We start from the raw sequence: 12,087 nt of genomic DNA, 5'->3' as shown, positions 1-12,087 counted from the left end.
TCCCCTAGCTGCTCTTTCCCATATAACACAGCCATTTTGGCCACAAGTTCTCTTGGCCTCTTTGTTCTCCTTCGCTTGGTTCTTCTCCCTCTCCTGACCCCCTTGCTTGACTCCCCTCCCCTTTTCTTGCTGCCTCGCTCCTCTCCCCTGCCCTGCTCCCACACTCTCGCCTCAGTCTACTATCCTGGCCGTGTTCGGTCTTCCAGATGCCTCTGGCTGGTCTCTCCCTCAGAGCTACAATAAAAACCTTCTCTTCAACCGTGTGTCCTCACTTTCATTCAACAGAAACTGCAGATCAAGTTGTCAGCCCATCATGCTTTCAAAATTATCAGAGACAGGCTGGTGAGATGGCTCAGAGGTTGAGAGCACCGGCTGCTCTTCCAGAGGTACCTGAGTTCAATTCCCAGCAGCCTCACAACCATCTATAATGTGATCTGGCCGCCCACATATAGGCAGAACATTGTATACATAATAAATAAATAAGTCTTTAAAAAAATATCAGAGACAATGAGAAATCTAGAACGCAGAGCCTTAAGCTGATGGAGGATGTCATTGTCTGCCCTTCTCCATCTTCCAACCTTCAGCTAGGATTCTCCATCCTTTCTTGGTCCACTCATTTCTGAACAACTCAGGGGTCACCTTAAAACATAACCCTCACCCTGATCCTGCTCTTTAAGTCTCCTCTGTTTTCTCTGGAAGCAAATTCTACCTCATAAGCACCTGCTCCTTCCTGCATGAGGCGAGTGGCAGCCTTTAATCCTCCTTGCTGGGTATCACAGTGCTTCTAAGACAAAACACCAGAGGCTGCCTGTTTATAAACAACACAAGTTTCCTTCTCATAGGATGTGGGTGGGAATGTATTAGTCACTTTAGTGTCACTATGACCACATACCCGACACAGATAAGGGAGGAGGATTTATTTTTTTTCTCACAGTTTGAGAGAAATCTGTTCATGATTTATGGGCCCGTGTTGTGTGACTTTTTCCAAAGGAGATGTGAACAAATAGCTATTTACCCCAAATAGGCCACCAATGACAAACTGAACAAAGCATTCCACCCTGTATTTAGTGAGCCAATGAGTGCACTGAGGTTGTTAGAGGAGTATAGGTAACAGGGTGACTTTCAGGAGTATAGACAACTAAGGCAGCTGCATGAGTCTTCTTGTGAACTGGGCCTGTCTGAGCCTGTGACCAGGCTAGTGCAGAGTTTCTAGACTAGAAGATTCTAGTCTAGATATGGCAAGATTCTGGATCCTTTCCAGTTCTGTGTGCAGCAAATCCTAATTATGTCCTCAACCACGTATATGACCAACAAAATTCCACGGATAATTTTCTTTGGGTAGCAAAATGTTAGAACTTTTGTTTTGTTTTCCTTCTCTGCATTTTGCAAATAATCTATACAAGGATTACAATGGTGGTGTTTGTGTCACGTGTGTTCACTTGCATAGAAAGTCTGTAAGTCTATAAAGAACTACAAACATCTTTTTTAAAAAGAGGAAATGAGGGGGCTGGAGAGGTGGCTTAGTGGTTAAGAGCACTGCCTGTTCTTCCGAAGGACCCGGGTTCAATTCCCAGCACCTACATGGCAACTCACAACTGTCTGTAACTCCAAGATCTGACACCCTCACACCAATGTACATAGATTAAAGTTAAATAAAATTTTTTTAAAAAAAGAGGAAATGAGCATTTAAAGATTTTTTTTTATTATTTTAAAGATTCTTTGACAACAAGACAGGTTAATTCCTGACAACACCCATCGAACCTTAGAGAAGATGATGAGCATCAAAGAACCTCTTTATGGAGATGGCTTCAAATACAGCAAACCAGCCACTGGGAAAAATGTCCTTGTTTTGGCCACAGACAGAATTCTGCCTAAAAATGGGCAAGCTTGGATGCCAGCAGAGTCAATGGCCAAACTCTGCCAAGACAGGGTAAGCAAGTCCTCAATAGTTCCTGCCTCACAAATATGTCTGTCAGATACGCTAAGCCAGAAGATGATGCTCTTACATTATAAGAGTTTGGGGTAACTGTTTGGACAGGAAACTGTCTCTGTCATTTTTTTTTTTTTCATTTTGGAAGCTGCTAACCTGCACTTTCAGTTTACTGAGGTAATTAATTTTATTCCTTCTCAAGTCTGCAATGGGGTTGAAGACCATATAGTTTAGTTATACAATTAAGCTTAGTTGTTTAGGAGTTAGGATGTTTTTAGGTCTAGATAGGTGTTTTAAATTGGTAGAGACAAGATATGATAGATATTGATTTACATTCAGAATTTTAGACTCACCAAGATAGGAAAATGTTTTCTTCAAGGTTGCCAAATACAAATAGCCAAGACACTAAGAATGTAACATTTATATAATTGTTTCATGATTCTTCTTACTATATGTAGTTTAGTGTGTGTGTGTGTGTGTGTGTGTATGTGTGTGTATGTGTGTGTGTATTATATGTGTGTATAGTTTTAATATAAATGTATATGGGGAAAAGAGAAAAATAAAAAAGACAAAATGAAACAACTTTTAAAGTTAAACAAAGAAACAAACCAAACGAAGGCAGAAGGGGGGATGAGGTGGAGGCGCAGCTAGAAGTCCTCAATCCAACTTCAGGGATCCAGTTCTGCAGGGATAGCCAGGCTGAAAAATCTTTGTAAATTCTTCTAGCGCCACCTACTGACCATGATAGGAAAGGCAGCTTACTTTAATTTGCAAAGAAGGCAGTGTAAGCTGCCTTATGCTTAATAGTAGTCTTGCCTATCCTTACCTCCAGGGCTCACTTTTGTTTTACTTTCCAATAACAGGAGCACTCTAGAATGCCCCTATGTTTAAGACCTCGGGGACAGGCACCCGGGACCTGTGGGCCCCCCTGCCATGGGGCGGGGGCATGATTCCGGCTCTACTTGCCACAGCACTGAGCTTCTGCAGGACGAAAGGCCCTGGAGGGAACACACTTTCAGTGCCATCATCTATCTGTGCATGGTTGGTTTCTACTCCTTCTGCCTCTACTTCCCCAGTTGTCACAGGTCTGTAACCTGTTGGCCTTGGGGCTAACCTTGACTCTCACATATCCCTAGGGACCCAAACAGCCCAAAGTTCTGGGAACCCCTCAACTTTGTCTCTCCACTCCACTCGTTGGTCCTGCTTTCCCACCTACCCTGGGGAAACTGAGGGACTCCTCCACCTTTAGGACATGGGGTCCAGGCAAATGCCAGTCCTATTTAGTTGCCTCTTGCCATGGAGGCTGCCTGAAAGAGGCCCGCTGCCTCTGGAGGGTGGTCTTAAGGGGCAGGGCGACAGATGTGTCTAGCAAGGCTTCCTTAGGCCCCCTTGCCTGTGGGCACTGAAAGCTGCCCACGCTGTAGTTCTAAATAGTGTTCTCAGGCCTTTCTTAACTTCAAGATCTTCACGAGGTCAGCGAACTCCAGCCTTCCAGGGTGGAGGAGTGACCTGCGAGCCCTTGATTGGTCCTGCCCTGAGGGAAGGGCTGCCCTATTTGGAGGGAGGTAGAGAGGCCACCACCCCACCCCTCCAGAAGTGCCTATATAACTGAGTGGTGGCCTGGGGAAAGTGTTCCGGAGAAGTGCAGGTTCCAGGATCCAGAGGCCACAGTAGCTGAGAACCAAGGTATGTGGCAGGGGGTTTCCCAGACCAAGCGCTGGCTTGTGACTTTCCTTCCTGCCTCCCGGTCCCAGGCAAGGAAGCTCTGAGTGCCTCATTCCTGGCTGCCTCTGTATTCCTAGGTTCCTGTGATACTGGGAGATGTTACCTCAAGGCTAACTGGTGGGAATTTTGTTTCTGTTTTTAAGCCCTTGTCTGTGAAAAGTAAGTCCTGTCTCAAGAAATCTGTGCTTTTCATTTAAAAAAAAAATAGTCGACTCTTAAATGTCTTTTATGCTATTGCTTTTATTTAAGATTTCTATTGCGACAGTGTATGGTCTGATAATGTGGTGCCATAGCCCCTATCTGGGAGACCAATGAATATTTGCTTCATACTTGGACTTCTTTGGGAAGAAATTGGTTTGAATTCATTGTGATTGGTGTGGGAGGCTTGACATTTTACCTACTCAAGGGCTAAGACAGGTGGTGTCCACAAGGATGGGGCAGTGAGGTCCCTTTGCATCCTCCATGGGTGACAGGGCATGCTTTTAGGCTGCAGTAGGCGTGGGTCTTCTTCTGGTTTTTATTTTTAAGATAAGTATCAGTATCACCCCAGAGCTAAACAGTCTAACAAGGGCATCAAGCTTGTCTTGGGGGTTGGGGGGGGGGCTGTAGTGAATGGTAGAGTCATGCCTGCTCTGGCACTCCAGGGACCCTTAGTAAATCTTCATCTAGGTGATAGCCCTGCCCCCACTGTGCTGTAGGAATCTATGTCCCTGGTGCTGGAACACTGTGATGCTGGCCTTCAGGGTGGACTTCCACAGTGGCCACTGTAGCTCCATCTTCTAGAACTGGTGATGATGACGGGGAGCAAGGGGTGGGGAGGATGCCCTGAGATCAGCTGCTCTCTGGACACCCTGGAATAGGTAACCTTGGCAGTCTCCCAAGTCTTGCTTGAAGTCCTCTGCACCCCTATGCTCCTCTGTTGGACTCCCAGCATCCCTTCCCTCTTAGAGCAGTGGTCCCAACCTTCCTAAGGCTGTGACCCTTTAATACAGTCCCTCATGTTGTGGTGACCCTCAACCATAAAATTATTTCACTGCTACTTCACAAGTGGAATTTTGCTACCGTTGTGAATTGAATGAAATATTTGATTTGATGTGCAGGATATCTGATGTGCAACCTCAGAAAGGCGTTGCAAACCATAGGTTGCGAGCCACTGATCTAATGTCTCCTGACGTCCCTCAGCAACCCTGACTTTTGTTTTGTTGTTTTGTTTAGGAGCCATCCTGCCCTCAGCAACACAAACAGTTGACAGCACCTGCCCCTGAATTTCTCATGGGCAGCGGGACACAGTTAGTGGTGTGCTCTCAGAGTCAGCATTGAATTGGAGTTAGCCACCCACTACAAGCGCAGCTTTGGGCAAATTACTTGATACTAATCTCTGAACCTCAGAATAGCTTCTTATAAGAAATAGAATAAAGGTATTTTCCCCGTGTGAGAATTAAAGCATTACCACAGAAGGTGGTGACATAGTAGCCGACATTTAATAAGTGTGTGATTAAAATCTATTAGGATGAGCAGAGGTCACATGGTCCCCTGGGGGAAAGCGATAGTGATGCAGGAGACTGAGGCCCCCTGGCTGCGTGTTCACCTGTCTTTCCCCTCCAACCTGGCCTCCTCCCCTTCACTGGTCCCTTTAGAATCAACGGCCACTTTCTTGGAGTAGACAGCAGACCGTGTTGTCTGGAACGGTGCCAACTCAGGCAATAGAAAGCAAGGGCAATTGAAAACACAGCTCAGATCAAGCCCCTTGGTTGCAGTCTTACCTCCCAGGAATCACTGATTGACTTGAAAGACTGGAAACCCAAGAGAAAGCTGCCTCTGTTTTCCTATGCGTGATCAACAGCTTTCCAGTCAAAGGTTAGACAAAGAAAGCTGGTAGTGGCTTGACCCTGGGCAGCCTGTGATGAGACATCATTATGATCTGAGGATTCCCTTAAAATCCATACCTTGTTGGAGGGCGGGAGGCTGCTTGTGGAGAGGGTGACAGCCCAGCTTTTCCCTTGCAGATTCTTGCACCATGAAGAACCGGCTGGGCATATGGGGATTGGCCATCCTCTGCTTGCTGCTTGCCAGCCACCTCTCCACGGTCAAGGCGAGAGGCATAAAGCACAGGTTCAAGTGGAACCGGAAGACCCCGCCCAGCAACAGCAACAGCAACAGCAACAGCGGCCAGATCACCGAAGCCCGGGTGGCTGGGAACCGCCCAGGAGCCTTCATCAAGCAAGGCCGAAAGCTGAACATCGACTTCGGAAGAGAGGGCAACAGGTACTACGAGGCCAATTATTGGCAGTTCCCGGATGGGATCTACTACGAAGGCTGCTCTGAGGTCAACGTGACCAAGGAGATGCTGGTGGCTAGCTGCATCAACGCCACCCAGGCAGCCAACCAGGCTGAGTTCTCCCGGGAGAAACAGGAAAGCAAGCTCCACCAGCGAGTCCTGTGGCGGCTCATCAAAGAGATCTGCTCCACCAAGCACTGCGATTTTTGGCTGGAAAAGGGAACAGCGCTACGGGTCGCTATGGACCAGCCAGCGATTCTCTGCCTGCTGGCTTTGATTTGGTTCATCGTGAAATAAACAGCAATGAGGCTGGCAGCCCCCCAGAGGTGAGCTGGTGTGCGAAGGTGGGCAGAGGTAGTTCTCTCTAGCCAACCCCTCCCTCCGCTTCCGAGTATCCTGAAGAGCACAACGTATAGCATAGCGAGTGATTCATGGCACTTCAAAAGCCCCTCCCAAGTTCTCCGTCCTCCCCGCGTGTTTGATAAGGTGTTTCAGTGCCCCCATGCTCCACCCTTGTAGGACCTGGCTTGTTCCTGCCTTTGCAGCTGCGGCGGTAGGTGATAACCCAATGAAAGAACGCAAGAAACTGTGCTGTGTACTCCACCCGATTTCCCAGCTCCTCTGGACAGCCTGGAAACTGAGCTTCGCGTCGCTGAAGCCCCCTTCCAGTACAGTCAGAAAGCAGCAGAGCCCACGTTCCCCAGGCCTGCTTCCTTTCAGGTTTTCTGCTGTGTGTAACCTAGAACTGCCTCAGGACTCACAGGTCCAAGTGCGTGGAGCGAAACGTGAAGTCACACCCTGAAATAAGCGGAAGGTGCTGAACAACATCTGTGCACCTTAATACCTTACCTAAGACTAAAGGATAACAAAAATGTAGACAAGACACTAGACAAAGGCTCAGAAATCAGACTGTAGGGAAACTTGCCACTCACCTCTCAGATTTGCAACTTGGGGATAGGGTGTGTTTACGGCTTCTAGATTCTTTTTTCACAAAGATTGGTGTTTGCTTTCCGGGTCCCTGAAATGAGCTGCAGAGTTAAGAACGCCCTTGTAAGTGTGACACATTTGCATCTCTGTTTTTTTAATTCTTTGTTTTGTTCTTGTAGATGGGAATTTCTCTATGTATCTCAGGTTGGCTGCCAACTCCGTGGTCTTCTGGCCTCCGTGCCCCGGATGCTGGAATTGCAGACAGGCCACCAAGCCCAGCTGTGTGTTTACTTCTGATCTCCCTGGCCCCGTGTGCGCATTTTTAGGTGTCCTATGAGCATCTTTAATACACTTCCTTTGTACAGAGCTCTCCGAAGAAATCACTGTCGGTTTTTAAAACCACTTGGTAAGGGCTAATTAATCTCCGCGAATCACTTTACACTCCAAAAACATAATCACTGGGCAAAAAGCCTAAGAGAATGACATCTTCAGAGAGGTCCAACAACAAAATCATTGTCTGCCATCACAAGAGCTGACATAGCACTTTGTGAACTTAAATACATATTAAAATATGAATATTGCTTAAATGTTTTTTTTTTAATCTAATCTTTGAAGACTCTTCTACAGGCCGTCCTCCCCTTTCAGGGCTCCCCAGGAGTTGCTGAGCGGTATCTGGAGATAACTGCCATTGGGTGTATTCTCTTTTAAAAGGAGCATCTGCAAAGGGGATCGGGTGTTGTCAAAGGTTTTATCTGCAGCGTTTCAGAACGTGAGTGCTGATAGACTGTGCCTCGTGCGCCTCGTGCGCCTGAGTCCCCGCTGCTATCAGTTCTTCTCAAGGCTACTTCTGGGACATGAGGCGGGGCAGCCCAAGGACACACAGCCTTCCACTGGAACTTTCACCGCCAGACAGACGGGCCACAGAGAACACAGCCTGCCGCAGTATTCCGCTGCCAGCACTACACAGCTCCTCAGTCTACTGTCTCCTACGCCTAAGCCAGAGGGCAGGGGAGAAGCCCAGGTCACACAGCTTATTCCTTGCACATATGCGATTTTAAATATAAGGAGGCAAAGAAAAGGATGGTTCTTAGATGGTGGTGGTGTTTCGGCTCCCGGCTCAAGGCTTAGTTACCAGGGCACAAAGCTGTTGGCAGCTTCATTCTGATGTGGAAAGTTCAGCTCTCTCATACCATTGGTCATCCTATCCAGTAAGCTTAGCTGTGACAGCAAATGAATGTCCACGTGATCTAATTGCAAAGTTTGCTTATTTAGTTGTCCTTGCTCTTGCCCATCAGAGGGAGGACATTTGCATCCGGCCTTGGCTTGGCCTTTAAGAAAAGGACCCCATAGGGCACTTATTCTAGAAGTCATGACTTGACAACAGGCACAATTTCCCCAACCATTGTTTGATTATCCCTTCCATTATCCATGATCTAGTTACGTCACGTCGATGTTGTTTTCACGTCTCCTGACGCCCCACTCCTTTACCCACTTACAAGTGCACAGGTAGAAATTCACAACCCTGATACAGGGAGCTGGGTACCTTAAAGCTTTACTTAACTTCATTTTTTTTTCTTTTTTTAATGACTTCTCTTTTCTTGTTTCTCCAGCCCACCTCCTCCTCCTACCCTAGGGTGACACCGGCACCCCTTTACTTGTGTTTTTTATTTTGCTTCGTTGCCACTTTGAAAATGCTACAGTCGTGTGGATGGTATTTGTTTCTCTGCAGTTTGCCTCCATGCCTTTAGCGGAACGCCGTGAAGCTCTCTGGAACAGCATCTAACTAGTTGGCATGCCCTTTTAGGTGACACGCTGTGACTGACTTAATACTTTCCTTGTTGATAGACCTTCAGGTTGCTTTTATCTTGCAAACAATAAACACCCTTATTCAGACAGCCACAGTGCCTGGTGGTTTTATTTATTTATTTATTTATTTTGCAGAAACCATTCACTGCCACAGAATCCCTAAAGCAAAGCAGGTCTATAACTCAGACTTGACTAGGCATCCCCAGTTGTGTGCAGACATAGCTGGTGATGCTCCCCCCTCTCTCTCCCAGTCGCGTGGGGATGATCCCTTTGAGGTTACAGATGCTGATGCCCCCTCCTTTCAACACAGCAGAGGGCACACAAAGCTTCCAGAAGGGCCCCCTGAGGACCATTCAGATAGCCCCAAACCATCAGCATTGTCTAGTCCAAACCTGATCCTTGTACCAAAACATGTGGAAGAGAATCTAAAAATTAGGAGCGGGCCTGGGGGCTTTCCACTCGGAGAGCAGTGTCAGCAGGCTCTGTGCCCCCAGTAAGAGGGGACTCCTGGGGTAAAGTTTCACCCTGATCTTTTTACAGACTCAGCAAAGTTGTCCATGCCAGTCTTCCATTCCAGTAAGAACGTTCCAGATTACAAGGCCCAATAGGAACAGGACAGAGCCCTGTCACACAGCAGCCACACTATCCTCTTAGCTAGGCAAAAGACCAGCATCTCTCTCCAGCTCCTGGTGCCCCTGGTGGCCTAGTAGGCACCTGCCAGACTGCAGAAGCTCCACCTCTGGGCTTTGTGAGATGTGCCCCAGCAGTGGTTGTGACACTCTCTACCTCAAGCTCCCTGACAGCCAGTAACTGCCTTGAGTGGTGGCTCACTGAATCAGGGACCTTAAGGCCCACTTCACTTGCAGTGCGGACACACCCACGCCTCTATCCAGCACTTTTCTCCACTGCATAAGGCTAGACAACCTAATGTGCCTGGGTATTCCCACATGGCACAATCTGGGGTCTACCAAGGTCTGTACTGAAACACTAGCAAAAGGGTTCACATGCCCAAAGGCAGATGGCATTGTAGCAAAAGACACTTGCCAAGAGAATGTTCAAGAAGACCTCCACTGATGTGTCATTGTGACCAGTTCCGCTGCCCAGCCCCCTCCACTGGAAGCTTAGACACAGCTCTATTCAAGAGCAGACCTGTTGGCAAGCCTGGCCAGGCCAGCAGCCACACGCTTGCCCTTCCTGCCCCCAAGACTCAGGCAAGCACAGGGCTTCTCTTCGGCTTCTTGGTGCTAACAGATCCATTTCAAATGGGCACACAAAGTTTCTTAGTAAAAGGCAGAAGATCAGACCAGCTTGCCAGTGGGAATGCAGGACCATGTCAGTAGGACTAGGTCAGGCCTTCCTGGAACAGTGGGAACAATCTACTGTGCCTTGAGACATCTCTAAGCCCATCCTAAACTGTCCAAAGAAGGTCCCTAAGAAACACACTGAACTGGTTCATTAGCAAATAAGAACCATTAGTTGAGCTTGGGGTCTTGGGGGAGTGCCATCTTTGAACAGGAATAGGCACCAAAAATTACTAAGGTTTGGTCCTCTGGACCCTAAAGCCCGGAAGCTGTCACACAAGCACTGAACCCAGATAGATGGGCAGAAGAATTGGTTTCTCTGAAACTGTGCTGGAAAATTCAGACCAGAGTAAGCCACATGAGCTGACCACCCCTCATCCATAAAGATCTTGTGTGGCGCATAAGTGACCCTGCAAATTGTGCATCTTCCAGTACTCAATTGCCACCACTTTCCCCCAAAACACCTTTCCTGTGCACTGGTCTTTGTTGGCCTGGCCCACTTGGGGATTCCCAGATTCTATTTTGGGGCTAATCCTTTTGTGGAAGTGCTGCCTTCTTAAACAATGCAGATTGTTTTAACTCCAGCCAACTTGGCCGAAAGCTGTGAAAGGAAATTGACAGGAGACAGAAAGGAACTAGAGGAAGCCGGAAACAAGCAGGTCAGGGCCAGAGGTACTAACCTGAACAGCTGGGCCTCCCTGGAGGAAGAAAGGACAGTGTCTGGAAACTGTGGAGGGCAGTGGAGACAGCACCCATGGGTGTCCAGGGAAGAAGTCTAGACTCGTGTTCGTTAGAGATGAAGCGAGGATTGAGACCGAGACTGAGAGTTAAGTATTAACCCCATCTCCCCTCCCCCACGCAACCCTCACCAACAGTTCAGCACCTCGGAGAGAGGTTTTAAGGACACAGCGGAGAATAGCATTCATTGTTGGGTCAAGACTAAAAATGTGTTGGTGTGTGATTCTAGGACTCTCAAGCCCGTATTTAAGCTGCGTACATTTTTAGCTGGCCTTTTCCCCCTCTCGCAATACCTAGCTCTCACGAACAGAAAGGGATGAGGTATAAGTTAATGGGAGGACATTTGCCCAGCATCCACGAGGCCCAGGATTCAACCCACAGAACAAAAGAAAGAGAGAAGAGGAAAGGAAAAGGTGGGAGAAAACAAAAGCTTGACTAATCCAAAACCTGTCCTTGGAGTCTGGAGAGAGGTTATAGCAGTTCCCGTCACTGTCTGTTCTTCAGATGACCTTGCTTCCGTCCCTTGCACCCACATGGCAGCTCACAAATGTCTGTAACTCTAGCTCCAGTGTTGTCTTCTGGCCCTTGCAGGTACCAGGCATGCACACACTGTTCATAAGCATGCAGGCAGCATACCCATACACACAAAATAGAATAAAAATAAAATAAAGCCAAAAACAAAATCATGTTTTCCTCTCTGCTTTCCTGTGAACAAGAGGCAAAGTGTTGGTGAGTCATCCTTAGTCTTTGGCACACTTAGAACGACCAAACGGTGGAGACATGTCCCATCCCTCACTCTTACCTTAGCAGCAATTTCTGGGCTTCTTTGATTTCTGAGCAGAGTCAAGGAAGCACCCCTGGCTGAACTTGGTGTTGCCTGTAGTTTTGTTCCTCTTGTCTGAGAGGATGCTGACCTGCTCAGACAGATGCTCCCAGAAATGCAGCTGTTGGGCCTCACCTGGGGTAGGCTGGGGCCTCCATCATTTTCAGGGCCATTGGCCTTGGCTGATGGATTTGCTTAGGTCAGATAACTTTTCCCCTGGGTATCAGTGTCTCAGATGGCGTCCACTTTTGCCTCATCCTGGGGGATTCTGTGAGCTCAACACATCTTTATTTCATTTTTATATCTATAATTTCTGCCCACATCTGGAGCTCCTATGCTGTGCTGCAACACAGTAACAGATGACAGAGACACCATTTCTACATCTGTACCTGTACATAACCAGAGGTGTGCTAGTATGCCATATTGAGGTGGGAGTACACTATTGGTCAGTTTCTACAGTGTAAATGCTGACACAGCCAATTTCAAGGCACTGGCTTGATATTACTAAGTGTAGAGTGTGAGTGAGCTAACGTGTGTAATGCTGGACAGCCAGTCTGAC

The 12,087-nt window shown here is 47.7% G+C and overlaps 1 protein-coding gene across 3 annotated transcripts; it reads left to right on the top strand.

The window, feature by feature from the left end:
- Positions 1-3,533: 3,533 nt before the first annotated feature.
- Positions 3,534-8,638, top strand: PRND (prion like protein doppel). 3 transcript variants are annotated; one of them, XM_084776170.1, is made up of 3 exons: positions 3,534-3,616; positions 5,662-6,259; positions 6,453-8,638. In XM_084776170.1, the coding sequence occupies exon 2, from the start codon at positions 5,673-5,675 to the stop codon at positions 6,228-6,230; it is 558 nt and encodes a 185-aa protein (XP_084632296.1). In that variant the 5' UTR covers positions 3,534-3,616; positions 5,662-5,672; the 3' UTR covers positions 6,231-6,259; positions 6,453-8,638. The 3 variants fall into 3 exon arrangements, with proteins under 3 accessions (XP_084632296.1, XP_084632294.1, XP_084632295.1); XM_084776168.1 differs by having other exon boundaries at positions 5,662-8,638; XM_084776169.1 differs by lacking the exon at positions 3,534-3,616 and adding an exon at positions 3,719-3,814 and having other exon boundaries at positions 5,662-8,638.
- Positions 8,639-12,087: the final 3,449 nt, after the last annotated feature.

The sequence above is a fragment of the Acomys minous genome (assembly GCF_964271855.1).
Source record: "Acomys minous genome assembly, chromosome: 3".
NCBI lineage: Eukaryota > Metazoa > Chordata > Mammalia > Rodentia > Muridae > Acomys > Acomys minous.
This window is presented reverse-complemented; position numbering and strand designations above follow the sequence as displayed.

Coding starts and splice junctions, on each gene's coding strand:
- PRND (XM_084776170.1), top strand. CDS start 5,673: ATGAAGAACCGGCTGGGCATATGGGGATTGGCCATCCTCTGCTTGCTG.